The following is a 24336-nucleotide window of genomic DNA, read 5'->3' on the forward strand; positions in this document are numbered from 1 at the left end:
CTCCAAAAGCCAGTCCAGGTACGCGACCTTAGCAACCCAGGGATCGCCACGCACCCACAGCCACCCCCAATAACCCTACAACCCTACCCACTACAACCCCCCCCCCCCCGCCATAATATCTGAGTCTCCCTCCCCAACCCTCTCAGTGCCCTCCCCTCTCTGTGATGGGGAGGGAAAGCCCCAGAGGGTCCCAGCAAGCCAGCCCCCAGGTCCGTCCTACCCATGCACTCACACACACATACTCACAATCATCTGGTTACCCTCCCTACCCCCGCCGCCACGCAGTAACCCCCCCCCCCACAGCCGGCCGACCCCCAGCGCTGTATGCCCGACCCTTCCCGCAGCCGACAGGATACCCATAAGCCCGGCCGCCCTGAGAGGACCAGGCGGGTGAAGACCGGCCGCGCCCCCCACCCATGTATGGAGGTGTGGGAGTGCTGTGTGTGTGCTGCACGTAAAATAGGAGGTCACCAGTGTGGGGGGCTCCACCGCTGCCAAGCCGCAAAGCCCCCCACTCCGGAGTCCCTCTGTGAGTTGTGTGTATTTGCTGTGTGTGTGCTGCTAGCATGCAGTGTGTGTGTCTACAGAGGAAGTTAAAATTGTGGGGGGGGCCAGCGAAAGGTGAGCACGGATGTTTCACCGTGCCCCCCTCCACCAGACCCTCTCCACAAGGCCCTAGATGAATCAGAGTGTCAAATATGCAAGTAAAAAGCGGGGAGGAGGGCGGGTGCCAACGAGAACCCAGAGAGGGGCATCCCCAGTGAGCCCCGCCAGCATACCCCTCCCATCCAGATCCCGGGGCCCTATGTGCCTGTGAGAGCGGGGAGGAGCGGGCGGATGGGCACAACCGGGGGAGAAGGCTCCCCCGAGCGACCGGCCCCCCAGCCGGCCGCGGTAGGCGCCCCCCCTCCCAGAGCGGCCGGGCAGCCAGAAACGGCAAGCCAGCCGCAGTTGGAGGCCAGAACCTCGTGGCGCAGAGAGACAGCCAGCAAGGAAGGGTCCCGGTGCCAGAACGGAGGGGCAGGGGATCCAGCCCCACCATTCATACCCTGGCCTCCCTAAGGACTAGCACACTGCCCCCCCCCCAAATAAATAAATAAATAATAAAATAATAATAATAATAATAATAATAATAATAATAATAATAAAATAATTAATAAAATAATAATAATAACAATAACAAAAATAATAATAATAATAATAATAATAATAATAACAATAACAATAATAATAACAATAATAATAAAATAAATAATAATAATAATAATAATAATAATAATAATGAAATAAACCCACCCAAGTGAACCCATTAACCCCTGCTGTGACTGCGGCGTCTACCCCCGGGGGGCCAGGCCACGCGCCAACTACCGGCCACAGGCGAAACACCGGCCATGGGCAGACGACCCCAGGCCCCAGAGCCCCAAGCCCCCCCCCCCAGCCCCCGCCACGGCGACCAGCCACCCAGCACGGCACCCGGCCGCCGTTCCCGGTCAGCCGCACTGCCTACCCTGCGCCCAGAAGGCACCCGCCCAGGAACCCCTGCCAAGTTGACGGCAGAGTGTGCGCCCCCACCACCACCCCACCCAGGCAACCAAAGCCCCGAGCCGGGAGAACGACAGGCCCGGCAGAGCCCATCCCCCCAAACCCACCCCGGCCCACCCAACCAGCCAGGACCCGGCTCAACCTATCACCATCCCACCCCTACTAGGTGATGTGACTAACCAGCTGGAGCCAGGGAGAGTCTGAAGCCGACAGGTTTTTTGTGGAGGACATTATCTCTAAACTAATATGCTCTGACATGAGGTTTCTGTAGTGGTTGATGCTAAGATTATTTTTAGATTTCCAGTTTAGGAGGATAGTTTTCTTTGCGATACATACAGCGGTGAGAACCATATAAGCCTTGTTAGATTCCATGTTGATGTTATTCAGGTCACCTAATAAGCAGAATTTGGGGCAAGCAGGAATCTTATGATTAAACCAGATTGATAAATCCTCACAAACCTTACGCCAGAATGATTGGACAGGTGGACAGACCCACAGGGCATGCAAATAGTCGTCTATGTTGTTACCTATGTGTGCATATAGCAGACTGATTGAGACCCATTTTAAATAACCTCTGTCCGGTGTAGTGAGTTCTGTGGAGAATCTTGTATTGAATAAGTTGCAGATTAGGGCTTTTGGTCATATTAAAGGCATTCATACAGATCTGTAGCCAAAATTGATCACTAAAATTCAATGATAGCTCAGACTCCCATTTTGTCATGGGTAAGTAAATGGTTTCATCTATGTCTGATAACATCTTATAAATTTTGGAGGTGAGTTTGGGATTTTTAAGGTCCATGAAATGTGTTACTGTAAGGGGAGGGTCTAGGTCAGGGGTCGGGAACCTAAGGCTCGCGAGCCATATATGGCTCTTTTGATGGTCACATGTGGCTCGCAGACAAATCTTTAATTCAAATTTTTTTTCTTCATTAGACCAGTCTTTCTCGTGCGCGATGCGATGGCAGAGGCGCGCAGTAGTAGCGGTGCTTAGAGAGACAAATCTGCGCCAGCACTAGTATAAGTTTAAAATTGTCTATTAGTTCACAGAGTTTGTACCACCCGGAAACCTGTGAATTGCCGTGCCTAAAACTGCGCGGTCCCGTCTCTGAGAAAGAGCGCGCAGTTGCGGGGACGGGATGTGTGAGGGAGAAAGCAGAGGGTGGGGCTGAGGTGTTGTGGGGACAGGCAGCAGGTGAATCGCGCAGGGATTGTAAATAGGTAAAACCCACTGCCTGTCACTAACTGCAGCGTGTGAGTGTGTGTTTGGCTCCAGGTCCGCATGTGAGCAGTCTGTCTCACATCTACAAAACATTCATACCAACCTAAGATCACGTTTAAAGTCTCAACGCCTGCATGAAGCAGAAACTCACCACGTAAACCAGACTAGACCATCAGCAAAACTACCACGAGAAATACTCATCATTTATTAGAAACAGCATAACAATGTTATTAAAAAGAATCCACAGACTTATTGTACTTTAAAAATGTTGAAATTACATCAAATGCACACATTCACTTGTATTTTAGTTTTAAACATATTGTCGCGGACTGAGTTGGATGGCTGTTGGGCCGCGTTAAAAGTTCTGGAGTTCATTGAACGCGTCAAGCAGAGATCTGATTGGCTCTCAGTTCTGTCGCTCAGCCTGTTGTTAGGTAGTTTGGACCAATGGGGTTCAGCTATGGGCCGAATAAGGGAAAGGGGAGGGCTGCAGCGGGAGCAGGGGAATATAAAGTTGGGAGACGCGCTCTCGTCTCGTCTCGGCGGGAGAGATTCAGGAGTTGCTGAATTAATTGTTCGGCGTTTGTCGCGGTCTGCAGTAACCCGAATAAAGAACCTTAAAAGAGGTTAAGTCTCCGTGCCTCAGTGTGGGAAAGGGACACTACATTATTGTATGGCTCTTTCGAAATTACATTTCAAAATATGTGGCGTTTATGGCTCTCTTGGCCAAAAAGGTTCCCGACCCCTGGTCTAGGTCTATTTGGGTCAGGCAGTATTTAGTGCTTATAGCTGATTTAAGCTGCTGATATTCTAGAAATTTGTTTATATTAATTCCATAGGTTGAGGATAACGTTGAGAGGGACATAAATTTTCTATTCTGAATTATATGCTGGAACTGCTGGATTCCTTTGTTCTTCCATGAAGCAAAATGAATCATGTTTTTGTTAATCAAAATGTCAGGGTTATTCCAAATGGGGGTAAGTTTACATGGAAATAATGTGAGATTGTTTTTTTTAAGAAAATCCCACCAGGCTGTTAAGGATGAGCTGATGTTTAAACTTCTGAAGCATTTGTGTTGTTTAATTTTAGAACTGAAGAAAGGTAAATTAGAAATATCTAGGTTATCACAGAGATTTTGTTCAATGTCTAGCCAGGATTCATCTAGCACACCAGGATTCAGCCATTTTTGTACATAACACAATCTGTTCGCGTAGTCCTGGAAGTCTGGAAGGCCTAGTCCTCCTCTATCTTTAGGTTTTTTAATGGTTTTTAAACTAATCCGTGGGGGTTTACCTTCCCAGAGGTATTGGGAAATGAATGAGTCTAATGATTTGAACCAAGTAGTTGGAGGTTTGGAAGGAATCATTGAAAACAGGTACTTAATTTTTGGGAGAATCATCATTTTTATGGATGCAACTCTCCCGATTAGAGAAATGGGTAGAGTTTTCCATCTAGTGAGATCAGCCTCGGTTGTTTTAAGTAGTGGGTGAGGTTTAGCTTGAGTAGATCAGAAAGCCTAGAGGAGATATTTATACCTAAGTACTTTATGTTGCCTGTTTGTATTTTAATAGATGACGGATTTAGATAATTGCAATTAATTGGTAGAATTGGGCTTTTAGACCAGTTTATGGAGTATTCTGAAACTGGGGAAAATATATTAATTAGGGAGATGATTTGGCAGATGGAAGATTGTGAATTTGGAGTAAATAGTAAAACATCATCTGCATAAAGACTTATTTTGTGTTCTAAATTTTTGGTTTGAATGCCTTCAATGTCTCGACTTTGCCTAATAGCAGCAGCTAAAGGTTCAATAAATAGTGCAAATAAAGACGGAGATAGTGGACAGCCTTGTCTGGTTCCTCTTTGTAAATTAAAGCTTGGAGATGTTTGATCATTTGTTCTGATACGAGCATTAGGAGAGGCATATAATATTTTAATCCAGTTAATAAATGATTTTCCAAAGCCAAATTTGTTCAGGGTGGCTATTAAAAATTTCCAGTTGACCCGATCAAATGCCTTTTCTGCATCCAGTGACAAAATGGTTGCTTCTCGGTTGTTGATGGTTGTATAATCTATGAGGTTGATTAATCTGCGCATGTTGGTAAATGAATGTCTACCCTTTATAAAACCTGTTTGGTCAGGATGTATTAGAGAGGGAACTACCTTCTCTAGCCTTCCTGCCAAAGCTTTGCAGATTATTTTAAGATCTGCATTAATAAGCGATATGGGTCGATAGCTGGATGGTGATGTGGGATCTTTCCCAGGTTTCCGAAGTAAGATTATATTAGCAGAATTCATATTTGGAGGTAGATAATTGTTGTCCTTAATTTCTATTGTCATTCTGAGAAAAATGGGAGCTAAGATTTGCCAAAACTCTTTATAAAATTCTGCTGGGAAGCCGTCTGATCCTGGAGCTTTTTTACTAGGCATGTTGGTTAATGCTTTATGTAGCTCTTCTTTAGTAAAAGGGGACTCCAGGGCTGTGATTTGTTCCTCTGTTTGTCTAGGCAAATCTATGCTATTGAGAAAACTGTTGATGTCATTGTCAGAAGGATTAATTTGGGATGAGTAGAGAGATTGGTAAAAGTTTTTAAAAACTGAATTTATTGCAGCTGGATCATGTGTTGCATTTCCTGTTAGGTCTATGACTGATGAAATAGTTGTCTTCTCTTTGTTTATTTTGAGTTGATTTGCCAAATATTTCCCAGATTTATTACTGTGATCAAACCTCTCCAAGCGTAGTCTCTGTAATAAAAACTGTGTTCTGTGATTAGTTATTTCATTTAATTCAATTCTTACTTTCCTTATTTGTTGTAGCGTTTGTTCATCCGGGGAGTTGCTGTAGGTTTCTTCTAACAATCTGATTTTTTGCTCTAAATCCACTAGTTTAGAGTTTTCTTTTCTTTTTTTGTGGGATGAGAAGGCGATTATTTTTCCTCTCATGACTGCTTTCCCAGCCTCCCATAAAAGGCATGAAGAAATACCTGGGTGGTCATTATTTTGAAGATATGAGGACCATTCTTTAGCAAAGAAATCTATAAAGTTAGGGTCTCTGAGCAACGATGTATTGAACCTCCAGCTCCTTAATGAAGGTGGTGATGTTTTGTTTTTAAGAGTCAGGGAAACTGGTGCGTGGTCGCTGATAGTAATGGGGTGGATCTGTGCTTCCGTAGCTATGCTCAACAAGGAGCTGTTAACCAAGAAATAATCTAGCCTGGAGTATGATTGATGAACTGTGGAGAAAAAGGTATAAACTCTTTTCGTGGGGTGGAATAAACGCCAAATATTACAAAGACCAAAATCCTCCATGTACTGTTTAACAGTGTTTGTGGATTGCCAGATTCTAAGATTTCCTGTGTTATTTAGCCTATCCATCTCTGGATCTAAACACATGTTGAGGTCACCTGCAATGATTAGCGATTTGTCTGTATGTTCAGATAGCGCAGAGAAGAAGGAATGAAAGAATTTAGGGTCATCTACATTGGCTAAACACAGCTGCATATTTTAAGTGGAAAGAGTGACTATTATAAATCTTCCTTCTGGGTCTATGACTGTACTAGTTTCTGTGAATTTAATTTCCCTATTTATCATAATTGTTACTCCTCTCTGTCTAGAATTATGACAGGCTGAATATACGTTGGGAAAATCTGCTGTGGCGAGAATATTCACTGAGGAATTAGACATATGAGTTTCTTGAAGAAACGCAAAATCCGTTTTGAGATCTTTTAATTTGCTCATTATTTTCAGTCTCTAGTTCCAGCTCCGTGCACATTCCAAGTAACTAACCTTAGGGTGGACATGCTGCTGTTGAGGTGAATGCTAGAAACTGTATGTTATTGATGGAGGCAAAAATGAGTATATATGTACACATAATTGTGTGCTTGATGTTGCTATGAGGCTTAATGTGTAATAGTGCATGTGATGTAATGCTGGACATGCTGAGTGTCTGAGTGTGTTGTGCAGATCAGTACTATTGCAGAGTGGCTGGGTTATGTGGCAGCTTAGGTGAGGGGGAGGGAATAGTGTGTGAAAAAAGAAAAAAGGGAAAGGAGTGCAGAGGGGGGGGATAAATAAGGAAACAGGGAGGGTAGAAACAGAACAAACCTATCATGAACAGGTTTGAAGCTGCTGAGGAGACTGGTGGTGATTTTATCTAAAGTGGAAACCTTTATGCCCCGTGAGTTATGCCCAGTGTGTCACATATAAGCATAAACTAACACCTGTGCAGAGAGTGTAAAGGGTGTGGAAACATATCTGATTTAGAAGAGCCAGGGAGTGACGTTTGGGTCGCGGTGGAGCTGTCCATTCACATAGAGTCTGTCCACAGAGATGACAGCGCGGGCCCCTTCGCTCAGAAATTTCTTCCTGATGGGGAACAGGATCCTTCGACGCTCCAAGATTTCTTTGGGGAACTGGTCATCCATCCTGAAGTCGGTTCCCCGGAGCTCCCTGCCACGGCTCCTCACCTCTTTCTTCTCCTTGTGAAGGACAAACTTGGCCACAATGGGTCTGGGCCTGCGGTTCCCAGGTCTCACTGCTCCCTTGCGATGCACACGGTGAAAGTTTATGGTTTTAACTTTTTCCTCTGGAAGTTTTAGCTGGCTTTGAATAAAGTTTTTAATTTTTTCCTCTGCGTTTTCTTCTGGTGTTTCTGGTATTCCCATGACCACCAGGTTATCTCTCATGGATCTTGATTGAAGATCCAGAATGGACTCCTTGATCTTCTTATTTTCTTCAGAGAGTTGGCTCATTCCATCAGTGATGGACTTTACCGACTCCCTCAGCGCTGAATTCTCCGCAGTCAGGGTTTCCACTTGTTTTTGGGAAAATTCTAGAGCAACCTTGATCTTTTGAAATTCCCGGTGAAGAACTTCCAGGAGGGAAAGACGGCTGTCGAAGCTGGATAGTTTTGCATCAATGCTAAGAAGCATATACCACACGTTAGATTCAAACTCCGTCTTTGGTGGAGAAGCTCCCGGTGATTCTTCGGGTCGGCTCCGCTTGGTGGGGGCGGCTGGCTTGGCACTTTGCATTTTTTATTGGAGCACAAAGCTGTTTAATAGATCACCGGTCAGTAGTTTTCATTGTCTGGTTGCCTGATCCATTTTCAGACTTTGGATGCAGATTTCTCTTCACAAAAAATGGCATTTACACTTACTGTCCACTTTATTAGGCACACCTGTCCAACTGCTCGGTTACTAGTGACGTGCGGTGAGGTTGATGATGGTGAGGCACTGACTCCTCTGAAGTCTGATTTATGATGATAAAAATGGAATATTTCACCGTTCATCCATCAGTATTTGACTGGTAATTCTTTGTATCTCAATATTCCTCTTTCAATGACACTTACACCAACAAATACACAAACATCTGGACAGAGCATCCTTATGGTGTCTGAGTGATTCATATTCACAATAAACACATTAAATGCATTACATTTCAGATGTAGAATAAATTTAATTTTAACCTTCAGTAAAAAAAAAAGTTTACTTTTATAACTTTTCTTTTTCATTTAAAAACGAATTATTGACTTTTTGCATGAAAAATTGATAATTGATGGAATATTAAAATATTCACACCAGCATGCTCAGTCAGGTGTGTTTTCCAAACTCCATCTCAGAATTTTTTACCTTGCTGCAGTGATGGATGATGATCTCAGGGGGATTTCTCTTGTTTCTAGTGATCCTCTGCAGATCAGGTTTATATTCAGTCTCTCTGATCGGTTCCTTTACGTGAGTGTCGGTCAGAACGGACCGACGCCTTGATTTCACGTGTTTCAAGGTAATAAACAGGGACTGGCAGACAGATATTGAGGAGAACGTCGACAGCAGCTTGATATCAGCTCTTTTACACAGGGGTAGTTTTCCGTTGGCACAGTTCTCCAAAACGTAACAGGGCCTTCTTTCAGAGAGATTTCAGCTCAATTATCTCTGTTCGCCTGCTGCCTCATCAGGGACAAGCGGGGATCTCAGGCAGTCAGTCTCTGCATTAAAGGATCCATGAGAAAAGTGATCTGCAGTCGTTTCTGCTGCAGGTCCTCAAACCACAAAGTAAAGTTTCCGTCCAGTTTCGCAAGCAGCGTCACGTTCTGCTTTATTCATTTGGATTGCAGCTTTCTACTGTGAGCTCCACAAAGAAGGAAAGTGGGATGATGGCCGTTTGAATGTGCACTTTGAAAAGCTTCAACTTGTTAATAAAGGAGACAGTTTGTGTCAGATCAGGAAGAGTGTTTAATTTTTATTTTCAAGATGACTCGATCTCTGAGGCTCCGCCTTTTGCTCCTTATGGATGCCGCCCATTTCATGACATCAACCTAAAGCCGGCCTCAGCAGGGTGTCTGTTTAACCTGCGAAAACAAACATCCAAACTTTTGCAACGATGGATGTGCATATCGCGCATAGAAAATGAAAGCGTTTAGCCGATCACAGTTAGCTCCACAGAGACAGTGTGTGTTAGCCTGGGGGCCGCGACGCGTCATGGCAGATAGGAAGGCAAATATGGACATATCATTTTGGAAATACTTTATTTTGATTGATTTGATGTGATTATAATCTCTGTCTTTATCCTTTTGCAAAAACTGGGAAGTAAATGGTGACTTCTTTACAGTATTTTTATTTTCTGAAATCCTGCTTTTGTCGATTTAATGAGCTGGAATCCCAATAATGTAAATAAAAAAATACTTTACATCAATTTAACAAATGGGCCCTGAATCTATTTTCTTTGAAACTTTTTACTTTTTTTAATGGAGTCATGGAGATGATTAAACTATTCCATGATATTCTAATTTTTTTAAAGGGTCTGTATCTGTTTTTGAATAATTTTGCAACCACGTAGCTCTCACTGCATGGGCGCACAAGTATGGATGTGGACCAACATAGACACAGCAACACTGAGGATGCTCCACGTCGTTTCACACACTCGCACAGAGTTTGCACTTTAGTCATAACTTTACCTATAAATAAAGTCCATACTTTTGCGCCCCAGTCCTTAATTCAGGAGAAGACCAAGCTCAACAAAATAAAGAGAAAACAAGTTATACGATTAACAGTGTTTAATAAATGATCAAATATAACAGTATAGCTTTTACAGAAAGGTGTTTATCTGGAGGAATAGACAAGGAGTGGCCCCAGGGGCAAACATTTCCCCTACAATTGGAGCAATAGCGAGGAGCAAGAGGGGTAGGGAAGCAATTTGTGAATTAATTTTTTGAGAATATTTGTTACTTTATCCCTATTACTATATCCTTATTCCCCAGAGTCTCCAAATATAAGTCAAATGACGACTGATATCTAACACCTAGCATGCAGGATTGGCGTTTTCCCTTTTCAAAGCATGGTCTTTACTTCCCATGATGAAAACACTCACAAAAGATGAAAGTAGAGACTTTGGGGAGAATGAAAAGGAGAAGGGGAGGCTCGTGCTTCATGGCAAATAAGTATAGTCTGTAAGATGTGTTGTCCTAAGAAAAATCTGATTGCTCGTGAAAATCGTGACATAACTCTGTTCATATTTTGGCCTCTGTGATGCAAAATAGGAACTGCTAATGCTTCAACCTGTTCAAGACTCCTTCCATTTTTGTTTTCAGGCTCTGACTTTACTCCTAAGGGAAATTTTCTCTTTTCTTGTTTTGTACTGGCTGCAGGTTTTTGTTTTGCCAGTCATGCTTTAGAATTACAATGGTGCCCTAAAAATATGTATTTTGTACTTGTGTTCATTCTTCTCCTTTTTTTTTATTTAAATTTTTTGACAGGGAATAACAGCTTTTGCATTATTGTTACATTGTTTCCAAGTTTGTGTTCATTCTTCTATATTTTCTTTTGTGTGTTTCTTAGGTTGTTGAGCTCCATTAAGCCTGGACTAGTTAAGAAGATCAACAGGCTTCCAACACCCATAGCTGGTCTGGTAAGATTTGTAACCTCATGCTTCACACCTCTCAGCTAAGACTCGTAGCAACTCACTCCTCCTCAATTCATGGAAAGGCCTTGTTCAAAACGATTGAAATGTGAACGGTTTTGGTTGATGCTATAACCAAATTTGAATACGTCAGTGATTGTAAAGTGACATTAAACATTAACTGACATAGAGGCAGAGGTAGCACAGCAAGTCACACAACAATTGCAGGGTAGTGCCCTACAACATCAACTGCTGGGAATACATGCTTTAGCCAAGGTTGGACAGCAGCAACAGCTGTAGGGGAAAATAGCATCTCAACCTGAAATATACTGACTGTAAGAAGTTGGTGTAAAATCACAAATGAAGAATTTTGCAAACGTAGACTTTTCTGCTGTGTTCTGTCGTTCCTCATTTTAGGGTTAAATGGAATTCTTTTTTTTGTTCTTTTTTTAATGTTGTTCTCGATAAATATCTTACCTGGGGGAAAGTAGCCGCGTTTACATGGGCAAAAGTAATCGGAAAGAACGCCTGATCGGAAAGAAAATGCGTCATGTAAACGCTCCGTTCGGAATACTCTGCCCCGATCAGACTCGTTCGGATCAGAATTTCTTTCCGATCGAGATAGGTGGGTTATACCGATCGTTTATCCGATCGTGGAGCATGTAAACGGTCATTCCGATCGTGTGTCACTACTGCTCTGGTTTACGTCACGCATAGACGGTGTTTCGCTGAGAGAAAGCTTTGGAGCGCATACGGGACCGACCAGCTGCTCTGCGGACGCCCCGTGAAAAGCGCCGCTCCGCTCTCGCCCCGCTGGCTCTTCGCCTCTCTTACACCCCTCATGAGGGAGATGCGGGGAAGGAGTGCTTCGTGCCCCCCGACGCTCACTCGGTCCACTGGCACCCGAGTGAGCAGAGGAGCTGGATTAATAATTTTGTGTCCGAGAGGGGGAGGATGCTTTTTTACGTGTGCATTTTGTTGTTTTGTTATGTGTGGGAGAATTCAGACTGCTGTGTTTCTCGCACGGTCCTGGATTTTGTGTCCATCAAGGCTAATGATGTTAGCCCGTGTTAGCCTGTCCTAAGCCTTCTTCCATCTTAATTCTTCCACAAAAAAGCACTGACCAAACGGATTAAATATAACGATGAGCGAACAGGCACTTCATAATATTCATAACATTAATAAAAGCACATTTGGAAGATTGTCTCGTATTACGGAGCTGCTGCACATGCTGTCTGTCTGTGGCAGCGGTTTGTTTACCACGGGACCTATTTCCTCATCCGGGTGATTTTACACTACTGCGCATGCCCAAATGATTCATTCCGACCGAAAGTCTGAGCCATGGGAACGTTTGTTCTAATCGGATAAAGGTTTTCTGTGCCCATGTGCACGGGTGAATTTTAACCCGACCATTGATCCGATCAAGATATTCTGCCCATGTAACCGCGGCTAATGTTTGTCACGTAAGAAAGTCCAGCAGGGGCTGACACTGTAAACAGCTTCTACCTACCCTCAGTGACTCCCCTGACTCACGTCTGTCAGCCGCGACTCGTCTCGTGGGCTGACTCAAGTCTCAAGGGCTGCGACTAATGTACTTCATTTAGTGAATTTCAATACATATGAACACTGATAGATTTTAGCTGAGGAATGTAAAGAACAGTGGGGCCCTTTCATAACAACAGAAGACCTTGATCTCAGGGAAATGGCCTTTCAGGACCACTACTCACACGTAGTGGTCCTTTCTGTGAAAGCTGATCGCTCTGAAGCTTACTTCACTTTTAATCTGCTGTACTTATATTTTCTTTGATTTAAGATCTCCAGAGTAATAGAAGGGTGTGACAAAAAGTGTTTTCATCAAAATCAAATGTTGTAACCCTTGTGCTATCTTAGATGACCCCCCCCCTTCCATTGACGTGTTCTCCCTACCATGACAAAGGTGGATAAAGGTGGAAAGATTTCATGTAATTCATGGACACCAGTGAAGATCACAAATCATTGAAGAAAAAAGGTTCAGAGCACTGTCTAGTGGGTCTAGATGACCCAACTCCCAACGTTAAAGTGCCTAGGATAGCACAAGGGTTAAGGAGAGAAACCACACATGCAGTAAATTTAGTTTCTGATGCATTGCTCTTAAAAACAGATCCTTAAGCAGACTTAGAGACTGTGACAGACGTGCTTTCTTCATGCTGTAGTCATGTGCGACAGGTTCTTAAATTGTCCAGGCCCATAGACATAGAGGTTCATAGAGAAGTACTGCAGCATCTTAATCGACACAAGAGGTCCGCATTTATTACTTGAACAGCACTAACTGACCTCTTGTTCAGAGCGGAGTGGTTAAAAAAAATCAAAAAGACGTACGTGTGCACACAATGTGCTTGTGTCTCAACTACTCCCCCCCCACCTATCCTTATGAGTTTTTGCTACAAACTGTCGCCCGCCCGCAGCATGCCCGTAGAAATGTGTATGAACATTTTTGTACTACAGGTTACCTTGCGCGCCACCTGTATACCCATACTGATTTGCCTATTTTTCGTCCGCAGACAGCCCATAAGGACAGTTGTAACTAAGGCAACTTTCAGAATTTGCAGTTCAGGAGAAAAACTGAAAACTTATCTGGTAGTGGTAAAAAAAGATTTTATATAAATGTCCATATTTCATGTAGTTCTATGTCTAAATACCACAAAATACACTTTGTCCTCTGCGATTAAAACTTTACTCTTGAACAGTTGTCACTCATGCATATAATAGTCTTTTTTTCCCAAAGAGGAAACCTAATGGTCCCAAATGCTCTGTAAATCTGGTGTCAGCATTATGACATAAGAATTATGACTTAGCTCAAAGAGCCAATGAACACCACATGGTAATCATGCTCACAGTCATCTGTGGATATCTATAAACACCTCAACTGGCTAAGAAAAAAACACTGAGGGAATTTATTCCTGAACAATGTGACCTTTAAGATTTCATAATTCTGTCTCGGAAGTTCCTGTTTCTCAGCACCGATTTTTTTTTTCTTCCTCTTGGCTTTGATTACAGAGGTGAGAATCATTTAAACAAGAGCTCTGCTATCACAATAAAACACAGCCTACTCCCCCTTCCCCTTCCTGTTTGGAGGCTAATGGGAAAACGAGTCTCTGTGGGGTTGTGGCTGTTTTGTGTTTGGAGTCTTGATGCTGTTCTGCATGTATGGTTTAGTGTTCTGATCAACAGCCTATCAAATGTTTCTATAGAATGATTAGGTTAAATGTTATATAAATCGACACACACTCAAGATTTCTATGAAAATTAAAGAGTTTTTTTTGTGTATCAAATGTTTAACAAAAGTAAAAATGTCAGTAAACATTTTTTTTTAATGAGAACCCTTTGTTAAACATAATTAGATCCTCTTTACCCAAACACTGAGGCAGTGAACTTTTTCTCTGTAAACATTTAGTCAGTTTTACTCTTCCGGATATAAGAAGGAGCTTTTTGGGGAATCCAGACTAATGGTGAGTTATGTTTACAATGCTTTATCCCTTGAAAGTGGTTTGGCAAAAAGAAGACCTCAGTTGTTTGTGCTACTGTTTCCATGTTTGCATCTGAGAGAAATCAACTGCATCCACTGGTGCCTGATAGAAAATCTTTGTGAGCTGTACAGAGAAAAGATATATGAGCCTGAGATGATGTAACCAAGCCTGTCTTCTGTTTTTAACAAAATACAGGCTTGTTTAAAGCAAGAACAACCAAATCTTCTTCGTGGTGCAGCTGCAATGTCTCTTCAGGCCATAGCTTTTCATCCAAATATTTCCTGACAGCAGGTAAAGCTGCTCCTTAAGCTCTTTACTCTGATCAGAAAAAGCCAGGCTCCCACTGCTGGTCTCTTGGTAGTTTATGTTTGAGTTACCAAATGAATAACCGGGAAAAACTAGACAAAGAAAACCAAATTACACTTTTCAGAATACATGTTTACATGAAGACTTAGAATACTATGAAACAATATTACCGTGTGGCCTCTGATCATATTTTAATAATAATGGATTGGATTTATCTGCGCTTTTCAAGACACTCAAAGCGCTTACATTGTGTCCATTATTCATTCACTCCTCATTCATACTTGGTGACGGTAAGCTACTGTTGTAGCCACAGCTGCCCTGGGGCAGACTGACAGAGGCGTGGCTGCCAGTTCGTGCCTATGGTCCCTCTGACCATCACTGGGACATTCATATAGATTCAGACACCAGTGGAGCCACACTGGAGGCAAGGAGGGTGAAGTGTCTTGTCCAAGGACACAAGGACATTTTGGCTGGTGGGAGCGGGGATCGAACTGCCAACTGTTTGATCATTGGACGACCCGCTCAACCACCTGAGCCACTGTCGCCCCTTTAAGGAGTTGCTATTCCATTTTCAATGTCTTTGCTCTGTTTCATCCTCTTCCTGCTTGCTCTCTGCTCTCTTTCTCCTAAGCTAATGTTGCCCCACCTCGCTCCTTGTTATCCAATGCATGAATAGCGCATGAACAGTCAATTTTTCAGTTCACCACAAGTGGTCAGTAATGAGAACCATAACTTAAATGTAAACAACATATACAAAATGGAAACATTTTGTGACAGTTACATCAGGGGATTTCATAGTCCTTTGGAAGAACGCTGTTAATTGAACTATGGTCATTTGGGTTGTCTTCTTTAACATTTTCTATGAAAAATTATAATAGTATGATCTGTGACACCGTCTCTGTGTTGACAGCAAGCTAAGCTGCCTGTGGATTTTGCCCATGTACGGTGCCAGCATTGAGCGCCTGGAGGCCGGGGCTTTTCCCACGGACCCCGGTTGGGTCTCGGGAAAAGGTACAATGTGGGATCGCTGTCCTGTGGGCCCACAGCTCAAAAGTGTCTGGTGTAACGTGGTGTGGGTGGCAGTCAAAGGCGGTTGCGTCACCGGCCCAAACTCCAGCTATGGAGCTTGGCTTTTGGGACATGGAACGTCACCTCTCTGGGATGGAGGGAGCCTGAGAGTGTGCAGGAGGTTGAGAGGTACCGCCTAGATATAGTTGGGCTCACCTCCACGCACTGCCTGGGCTCTGGAAATCAGTCCTTCGAGAGGGTTTGGACTCTCTAACGTTATGGAGTTGCACATGGTGAGAGGCGGCAGGCCACTATGGGCTTACTCGTGAGCCCTCAGCTCAGCCGCAGTGTTTAAAGTGTTGGAGTTAACCCTAGTGGATGAGAGGGTTGTTTCCCTTCAGGTATGGAACAGGTCTGACTGCGGTTTCGGCTTACGCGCTGAACAGCAGTTCAGAGTATCCGGCCTTCTTGCTGTTTCTCAGAGGGGTACTGGAAAGTGCACCAATGTGGGAGTCCATTGTCCTCCTGGGGGATTTCAGGATGATGATCGACTCTGTTGCTGTTTCAGGCGATCTTCAAACATTTGGGTGAAGAGAGGGAAGGAGCTGTCCTCTGATCACAACCTACTGATGAGTTGGAGTCACTAGCAGGGAAGGAGGCCTAGAGACTTGGCATACCCAAAAGTACTGTTAGTATCTGCTGGGAATGTCTGACTGAGCCGTCCGTCAAGGAGGTCTTTAACTCCCACATCCAGGAGAGCTTCAAACTGGTACTGAGGGAGGCTGGGGACCACTGAGTCAGAGTAGACCATGTTTTCCACCTCCATTGTCTCTGCTGCAGCAGGCGGATTCGTCAGGCGTCTTCCATTTAAGCAATCGCTGTATTGGTTCGTTGTGGTGAAGAGAGAGCTGAGCCAGAAAGCAAAGCTCTTGATTTACCGGTTAATCTTTGTTCAAGTACTCACCTATGGTCATGAGCTCTGGGTCATGACTGAAAGAACGAGGTCCTGAATACAAGCGGCTGAAATGAGCTTCCTCTGTAGGGTGGCTGGGCGCTCCCTTAGAAATGGGGTGAGTAGCTTGGTCAGCTGGAGAGAGGTTGGAGTTGAGCAGCTGCTCCTCCACATCCAGAGGAACCAGTTGAGGTGTCTAGGAGGCATCTGGTCCAGATGCCTCCTAGACACCTCCCTGGAGAGGTCTTTTGGGCATGTCCCACTGAGCGGAGGCCCCGGGGAAGACCCAGGACATGCTGGAGAGACTACGTCTGAGCATCTTTGTTTAGACTGCTGCCCCCGTGGCGTGGTCCTGGATGAATGGAAGAAGATGGATGGATGAAGCTCATACACTGAAACCACACTTCTTTCTCCATGTTATCTCATCTCCAAGCTAGTTTTTAAGCCCGCAACCATTTTAGAAAAACCTTTCACTGTCAGTGACTTCTTTGTGTCAAACACCCGTTTCCTGTGGCAGTGACCTGCAGAGCCAACCCACGTTTACATTCCCCTCTTTCAAAAACACAGTATTCCATACAGCCACTCTCTTGTCCCCTTAGCTAATACTACCTTATAGCCTGCCAAGTCTTGTTTTTTTTTATATTATGAAGCTGTAGTTCATGGAGGACTGAGAACTTTGCTTAGTAAAGTGGTTGGTTTCATATCACCTAAAGAGTCCTCTTTACTCCTTCTTTTCACTTTTAAACTTTATGAAGAGCTCTTCTGTTGGGAGAACATTAATTTTATGTACCACTTTCTGACTTGGAAGCTAACTTGATAAGGAGTTTTTCTCAAATATTTATGGAAATCCTTTTACCCCTTTGAGGTAACTGTGTTACAACTTTAAGATTGTTGCTGACACTTTAAAATTTCTGTCATTTTTGTTCAATTTCTTAGAGGTTTGGAAGTTCCAGCCTTTTAGATTCATTGACAAGCATGTCCTAAATTTAGAATACTATATGTATTTGCACTAAAGTCCCATTAAACAAAACAAATGTGAAAACAAATATTCAGTGCAGGGGTTCTCAAAGTTTTTGGTAACATTTTCTTTTACAGTACAGTACTTAAAGTGTACTTAAGTGGTATTTACGTGGTACTTATAGTGTAACTACTTGGTACTTACAGGGTATTGACATGGTAATTTTATGTATCTACTAGGTAAATTATTATAAATACCCAGTATGTACCACATAAGTATGAACCAAATAGTACCACATAAATACACAGCAAGGACCATGTAAGTACTGAGAAGACACAAAAAGTACCCAGTAAGTCCCATTAAAAAGTACCATATAAATACCGTGCAAGTATCCAATAAATTCCATAAAAAGTACCATGTAAATACCCTGTAAGTACCTAGTAGTTACACTATAAGTACCATGTAAATACCACTCAAGTACACTGTAAGTACTGTACTGTAAAAGAAAGCGTTACCAAGTTTTTTTTTAGCGGAGGGTCAAAATTAAGAACTCGACATTAGACTGGGGGCCAATTTTTGTGAAAAAAAAATGGATAAACAAAAAAAGTTGTTTTTAATAGCTTTAATGACAAAGGGTTATTTGTACAATTAACCAGGCCAAGGCCCTCCAGATGTTTTCCTGGAGGTTGCTGTTCAGATCTTCTACTTGTCTAATATTTGCATCATTTGACAGACTTATTTATTTGATTTGATTTTTTGATTTGATTTGAAATGGTTTATTTCAAGCAATCAAATAGAAATAATACACAAAAACAATATAATCATCAGTTATACATTCATACGGTAACTAATCAAACTTAGGATAATTAGACATAATTAATAAATATTGCTTGAAAGGGAGTGGAAGGAAGCGAACTTAAATAATCCCACCCCGTTATACTATAACCATTTTATTACATGATTTATCAATATCCGGTTCCTAGGTTTTATCAGACAGAATTAATAATCATAGGGTATCAATAAAGCACATGCCAAAGATGAATTACTTAAGTACTACGTCAAAAATAACTATTTTAGAAATCAACATGGCAAATGCAGCATCTGAAATATATGCAAATTATGTTAAAACATAATACTATATCAGTAAAATAGACACAACACTGTTTCAGGAATTTTCATAGCAAAAATTTCATCAAGTATCAAAAGTTAAAAACATGTACAAAGTTATGCTACATTAGGAAAGATTTTTGAATCAATTTATCAATTTTAGGAGCTAGTGAAGTACTATCATCAAAAGTCAATCAATTTAACAATTTTCAAAGGTGATTAATCATTTGTTTTACTCTTTTTGTATTTTTTTTTTTTTTTTTTATATAATAAAGTAATGCTGTGGGGGAAAAATAAAAAGGGTCCATAAACTGTCGAATTGTCCAAGGTTGGCATTTCTTCTTTTACTGATAACAGCCGATTTTCTTGGTTTAAACAGTTAATAGTTCTCTTCCATGTTATGTCTGCAGACATGAGATTCAGGTCCATATCCTTCTTCAGCTGATATCAGCTGCGGTGAAAGTTAAGGTCAAGTTGTCTGCAGGTCAGAACTCTGCTGTTATTCAGGTTACGTAAAGTGATGATTCCAGGTGTCATATTTCTTGAAATTATTTGGCTCTTTGATTTATTACTCCACGTTGTTTCAGACAACCGTAATCAAGCACTTCTCAAAGTCCTTCATGGTGTTCACGACCAGAACCTTGGACCGGTCCTCTGGACCGAGCAGTTTGACGTAAATCCTGCAGCCTTTAACCCAAGTGTTCTCAATCTGCTTACGCTTCCTGAGAAGCCGTGCATGTTTTGAGATTTCAGCATTCCTTCTGGTCAGATGGTCGTTCAGATAAACAGCCGAACCTTTCAGTTGTTTCCTTTGGTTCATCAAAGCTAGCTTGTGTTTGTGATTCACAAACCTGATGAGGATCGCTGGTTTATCCGTCTCCTTTCTCCTGGGGAGCAGGTGGCAGGTCTCGATGGTATTGAGATCCAGGGAAATCCCTTTAGATGTGAGAAATGAAAGTATTTGCTGTTCCAGCGACGCTGCACCGAACTCCGTATTAGAACTGCTAGCTACGCTAGCGCTAGCATTAGCAGTGCTAGCTCCTGCTGCATTCAGCTTCGCTCGAGGCTTGATTGGTACTCCAGTGAGAATGACATTATTCATCCTTACTTGCTGTTCCACATCGTCCAGTCTTTTCTCCAGAATCTCGACCCGGTTTTCTCGCTGCTCGTTTTGAGCCCGAAATCTTCGGAACTCTTCCATCATCTCCCAGAGCGGTGTTAGCTTAGCCGACACTTGATCCATAAAACTTTTCAGCGTTTCTTGAATAATGTCAAGAGACTTTTTGAGCTCTTCATATTCCTGGGGTTTCTTCGGGGGCATGGTCAGCTCTCTTTTTTGGAGAAAAATCAACTTTTTAAGTAATTTGAAGATAGTTGTATTCGCAGAGAGGCACGCCACGCGTCCTGCTGTATAACCCGGAACCGGAAAATCCATAAACCAAAATTATTCAAACTTTTTCTTTTGCTCTGGACAAACAATGTCAGCTCCTTTCAGCATAAATTATTTTACAAACTCCCAGTCACTTAAGGCCTTGCTGGGCCATTTCCAAAGCTACAACGTAACTAGCTTCTGTCACAGCTTAACTAGATTTAGCCATTTTTGTAAACATCTGGTGTGCAGTATAGCCCCGTTGTACTTGTTGGAGCTTAATGTTGCGCTCTTCGCCGGAAAATTTGTCATAATTTTTATGATTTGTAACATGGTGACAATTTATATTGACTTTATCCAGCCCATGAGGTACAACAAAGTGAGCAATTGTTCACTTAGCTTGAAAACGGCTTTTCTTCTCACCAACACAACATTTTTCCTCATAGGAACCTGCTATGGCTCTCTTTTATTGAGGGCCACAAAAAATCTTCCCGCAGGCCGCCATTGGCCCCCGGGCTGCACTTTGAGAACCCCTGATTTAGTAAAAAGCATAATTAAATGCTGCTCAGCCATGGGACCTGATCCCTGCATGACCTCTCTGCACTGTGCTAATCTGAAGGCACAAAAAAGTTTCAAGGTCTGTAGATCTAGACTCTGCAAAAAATGACTGTGTGTGGAAAGTTTGCAGACCTGTAGGAGTTCACCTCAGAGCGCCCCATCTTTTTTACAAATGTTGGTAAATGTACTCTCCATATCTTTTTACATCTGTGGCCGTGAAAGTGACTGAAACACTTGAATTGTTTGGATTGAGGGCTTTATATTGCTGCCATTGCAGTAACTCTAAAACATCTTAGACGTGTTTGATTTTGCCAGGTTTATTACACTTTCAATGCTTCAAGAAAAGAGAGGCTGTGGGAGTGACTTAGTGTTTTATCTAAGGGTGGGGTTGCCTCACCATCTGTTCCAACTGCAACTCAGGAAGCTGCAGGGGGGGTTTGGAGATGGTGTTTTGCCAATAGTGAAAAAGAGTTTCAGGTGTTTGTTTCTGTACACTTGCAATGTGCACAGCAATGAACCTTTTGTCCCATTTTGTTCAGTAAAATACACAAAAATGTTATGTTCATGAAGATATTACACATTTTGCTCATATGAAGGATGTCAGAGAGGGTGAACCTTTGTGACAATTTTAGTGAAGAGGAAATGGTGACACCCTAAGAGGGAACGAGAGGGAAGGGCTTTTGTCCCTGTGAAAGATAGGGACTGAGAAACAAAGACTGAGAACCTGGGAACTAGAGGGGAGAACTTGGTTCAGGTTGCATTTAACAAAGAGTGGAGGGAAGACGGGAGGAAGACTGTAGTGTTGAAAGAAAAGGAACTAAAAGGAGAGGTAAGAAAAAGCAGGTGGATCACGGGAGCTAAACAGGAGGAAGGAAAGACCTTAACCCTGCAAAGGCAGAAGCTGGACTGGAAGTGAAGCTGTTGTTTTGTTGAGCTGATATCCAGATTTTTGGTTCATGTTCAGAGTTTGCTTGTGGAGGAAACATACAAAACACTCCGATTCATGGTCATCTTTGTAGTGTGTGTACGTTTTCCTACCAGAAGTCCCAGTCTTTATGCATTCAGGTTAAGTGTTTCTACAGTTCTTTATTTGAAAGTCATTTTGAATTTACAAAGTAGCAGCAGAGTTGAGACAAAGGGATGTAATGTGTCAGTCAGAGTAGATGCAGCTCATGCTATGTTTGTGTACCACAGATGTGTTTGTGTGGAGTTGAAATCAGGGTTTTGTTCTTTGGTTTGTACTTATTTAGTGTGTGTTATTTTTGAACAGGACAACCTCACTGCCTTTCTGCGTGGCTGTGAAGAACTGGGACTGAAAGGCTCCCAGCTGTTCGACCCTGGAGACCTGCAGGACACATCCACACGCCCCACTGCCAAGTATGACTCTGACTTTTCGTGTGTGCCTTTTAACACTTTTTCTTTTCTTTTTAATTTATTATAATTAGTTATGCAGATGTTTGATTGCAAGCATAAAGGATTCAAACTCACAGAGTCGTAATCCCCTTTTTTGTTATTAACTTTGTTTATTTGGTGTCAGGAGTGGGAAACAGATGGCCAGCCACAAAACGGTTCGACAACACAAAGGTCTACGATTCCCAAGGATCAGATGGATTCTTCCTTTAAGAACTTACGACAGTTTATAAAAAAGAATAACAAAAACATTTTTTTCAAAAATATTAATCAAACGCAATGCATTGTGGTCTATATTCGCCAATCTATAGAGCATCAATGCACAATGGTTTTTTGGATAGACATGGGAAATTTCTAGGGCACTAAATTGTGGAATAGTGTCAGGACAGCACTCAGGGCTGGACTCAGATGCAGAGTTTAGAGCTTTAATTTCAGACAATGGCTACTGCTGTGGTACATTATAAGACCGAACACACTGGCACAGGATAAAAGGAGACTGACTATTTAAGACACGAAGGAGGGAGTCACAGGTGAAAACAATCAGGGAGGATTAGACAGTCACACCTGTGGGGAAACACATCAGGGGGGTATTCCAGGGGGGTATTCCAGAAAGCAGGTTATGCTAGCTCCCACGGTAAGTTTGAGGCTAAGAAAGTTGATAACCTCAGCTTTCGGTTCCAGAAATGGAGGTATGTTTCAGGGTAGGTCAAGTTACCATGGCAACTCATGCTCTGAACATAACCTGGTCCGGAGCAGGTTTAGTTGAAGATTAGTTTGTTTACAGAGAGGTGAAGCAGCATGGCGTGTCCATTTGAAGATGATTTAGTGGATGAAAAAGCTCAGATAATACTTTTTCCACCATGAGAGGGTGATAAGACCACATATGGATGTTGGAAAGATAAACTTTTTTACTTTGATCTAAATTAATTATTTGCTTCAGTTAAGATAAATCATTTTTTTGTTAGGTCACCTTAAAAATAACACATAGTTTTCAGACAATTATTTTCCTTTCGTTCAAATTAATTCAATTAAGTAGGTGTAACTTTGATGCTGCTGTTAGATCGGCACCGCAAGGGATTCTGGGATATCATTCCCTTTGCCTGTCTGGACGGATTTGGGTTTAAGTGTGTTTTTTTTTACAAAATGTGTTTAGTTGTATAGCTGTTTTACCGTGTTTCACCGTGTTTTGCCGAGCTATTTTGTCCTATTATGCTTAAGTCTCTGCACCATGAGTGAGAGTAAAGTAGAGGATGATGAGTTTATATAGCACCTCTACCACCTAAACCTGTTATGACAATGATGGAATATTCTGTGATGAATTTTTGCACTCCGTGCATTTTTTTCCGTTCTTTTTATTGTTATAAAAATGAGCATGTTTCTGTACCAAGTTTCTGATCTTATTTCCATTTTCCTTGTGACGCATATATATATATATTTATAACTTATCCAATTTTGCCAACTTAAATGAAATACTTCCATTGGTAACAAATAATTGAGTTAAATTTATTTAACCTAATTTCCTACGTCTATAAAACTCAATAATTGTTTATACAACTCAAATTTACATATTGATCTAACTAAATGTGATATAACTCCAATTCAATTAATATTTTTTCCATCTTAATTAATTATTTTTCTTGAACTCTCATATGTCTAAGTTTGAGCAGGCAGATATACTCATTTGTATAACAATAAAAAGAACGAAACTGCATGTACAGAGTACATATATTGATTAAGGAATTTTCCAACAATTTCATTAAATCATTGATCAGTAGAGGTGCTATATAAACTCATCATCCTCGTCCTCCCTCTCACTCATGGTGCAGAGGCTTTAGCATAGAAGGACAAATAACTCGGCAAAACACGGTAAAACACAGTAAAACAGCTAAACAACTAAACACATTTGGTCAAAAATCCACACTTAAACCCAAATCCGTCCAGACAGGCAAAGGGAATGGTATCCCAGAATCCCTTGCGGTGCCGATCTAACAGCAGCACCAAAGTTGCACCTACTTGATTGAATTAATTTGAATGAAAGTAAAATAACTGTCTGAATACTACTTGTTATTTTTAAGCTGACTTAACAAAAAATTATTTATCTTAACTGAAGCAAATAATTAAGTTAGATCAAAGTAAAAAAGTTTATTTTTCCAACATCTATATGTGGTCTTATTACCCTCTCATGGTGGAAAAAGTATTATCTGAACTTCTTCATCCACTAAATCATATTCAAATGGACACGCCATGCTGCTTCACCTCTCTGAAAACAAACTAACCTTCAACTAAACCTGCTCCAGACCAGGTTATGTTCAGAGCCTGAGTTGCCATGGCAACTTGACGTACCCTGAAACATACCTCCATTTCTGGAACCGAGAGCTGAGGATATCAACTTCCTTAGCCTCAAATTTACTGTGGGAGCTAGCATAACCTGCTTTCTGGAATACCCCCCAGGGCAAGAAGTAGCAAGGGCTGAAACGAGAGGAGAGTTAGTGTTTCAAAATAAACCAG

At 42.0% G+C, this 24336-nt stretch overlaps 1 protein-coding gene across 9 annotated transcripts in view; it reads left to right on the forward strand.

The window, feature by feature from the left end:
- The window catches only part of limch1 (LIM and calponin homology domains 1), a 92869-nt gene that overhangs the window by 24081 nt on the left and 44452 nt on the right, over positions 1-24336 (forward strand). For 8 of the 9 annotated variants that reach the window (XM_023959453.1, XM_023959454.1, XM_023959458.1 and 5 more), the window contains exons 3-4: positions 10594-10663; positions 21689-21795. In XM_023959453.1, the coding sequence (XP_023815221.1) occupies positions 10594-10663; positions 21689-21795 (177 nt within the window). Of the gene's footprint in view, positions 1-10593; positions 10664-21128; positions 21248-21688; positions 21796-24336 lie in introns of those variants that run through there. The other variant, XM_023959463.1, reaches the window with a different exon arrangement.

Source organism: Oryzias latipes, chromosome 10, assembly GCF_002234675.1.
Source record: "Oryzias latipes chromosome 10, ASM223467v1".
Lineage (NCBI taxonomy): Eukaryota > Metazoa > Chordata > Actinopteri > Beloniformes > Adrianichthyidae > Oryzias > Oryzias latipes.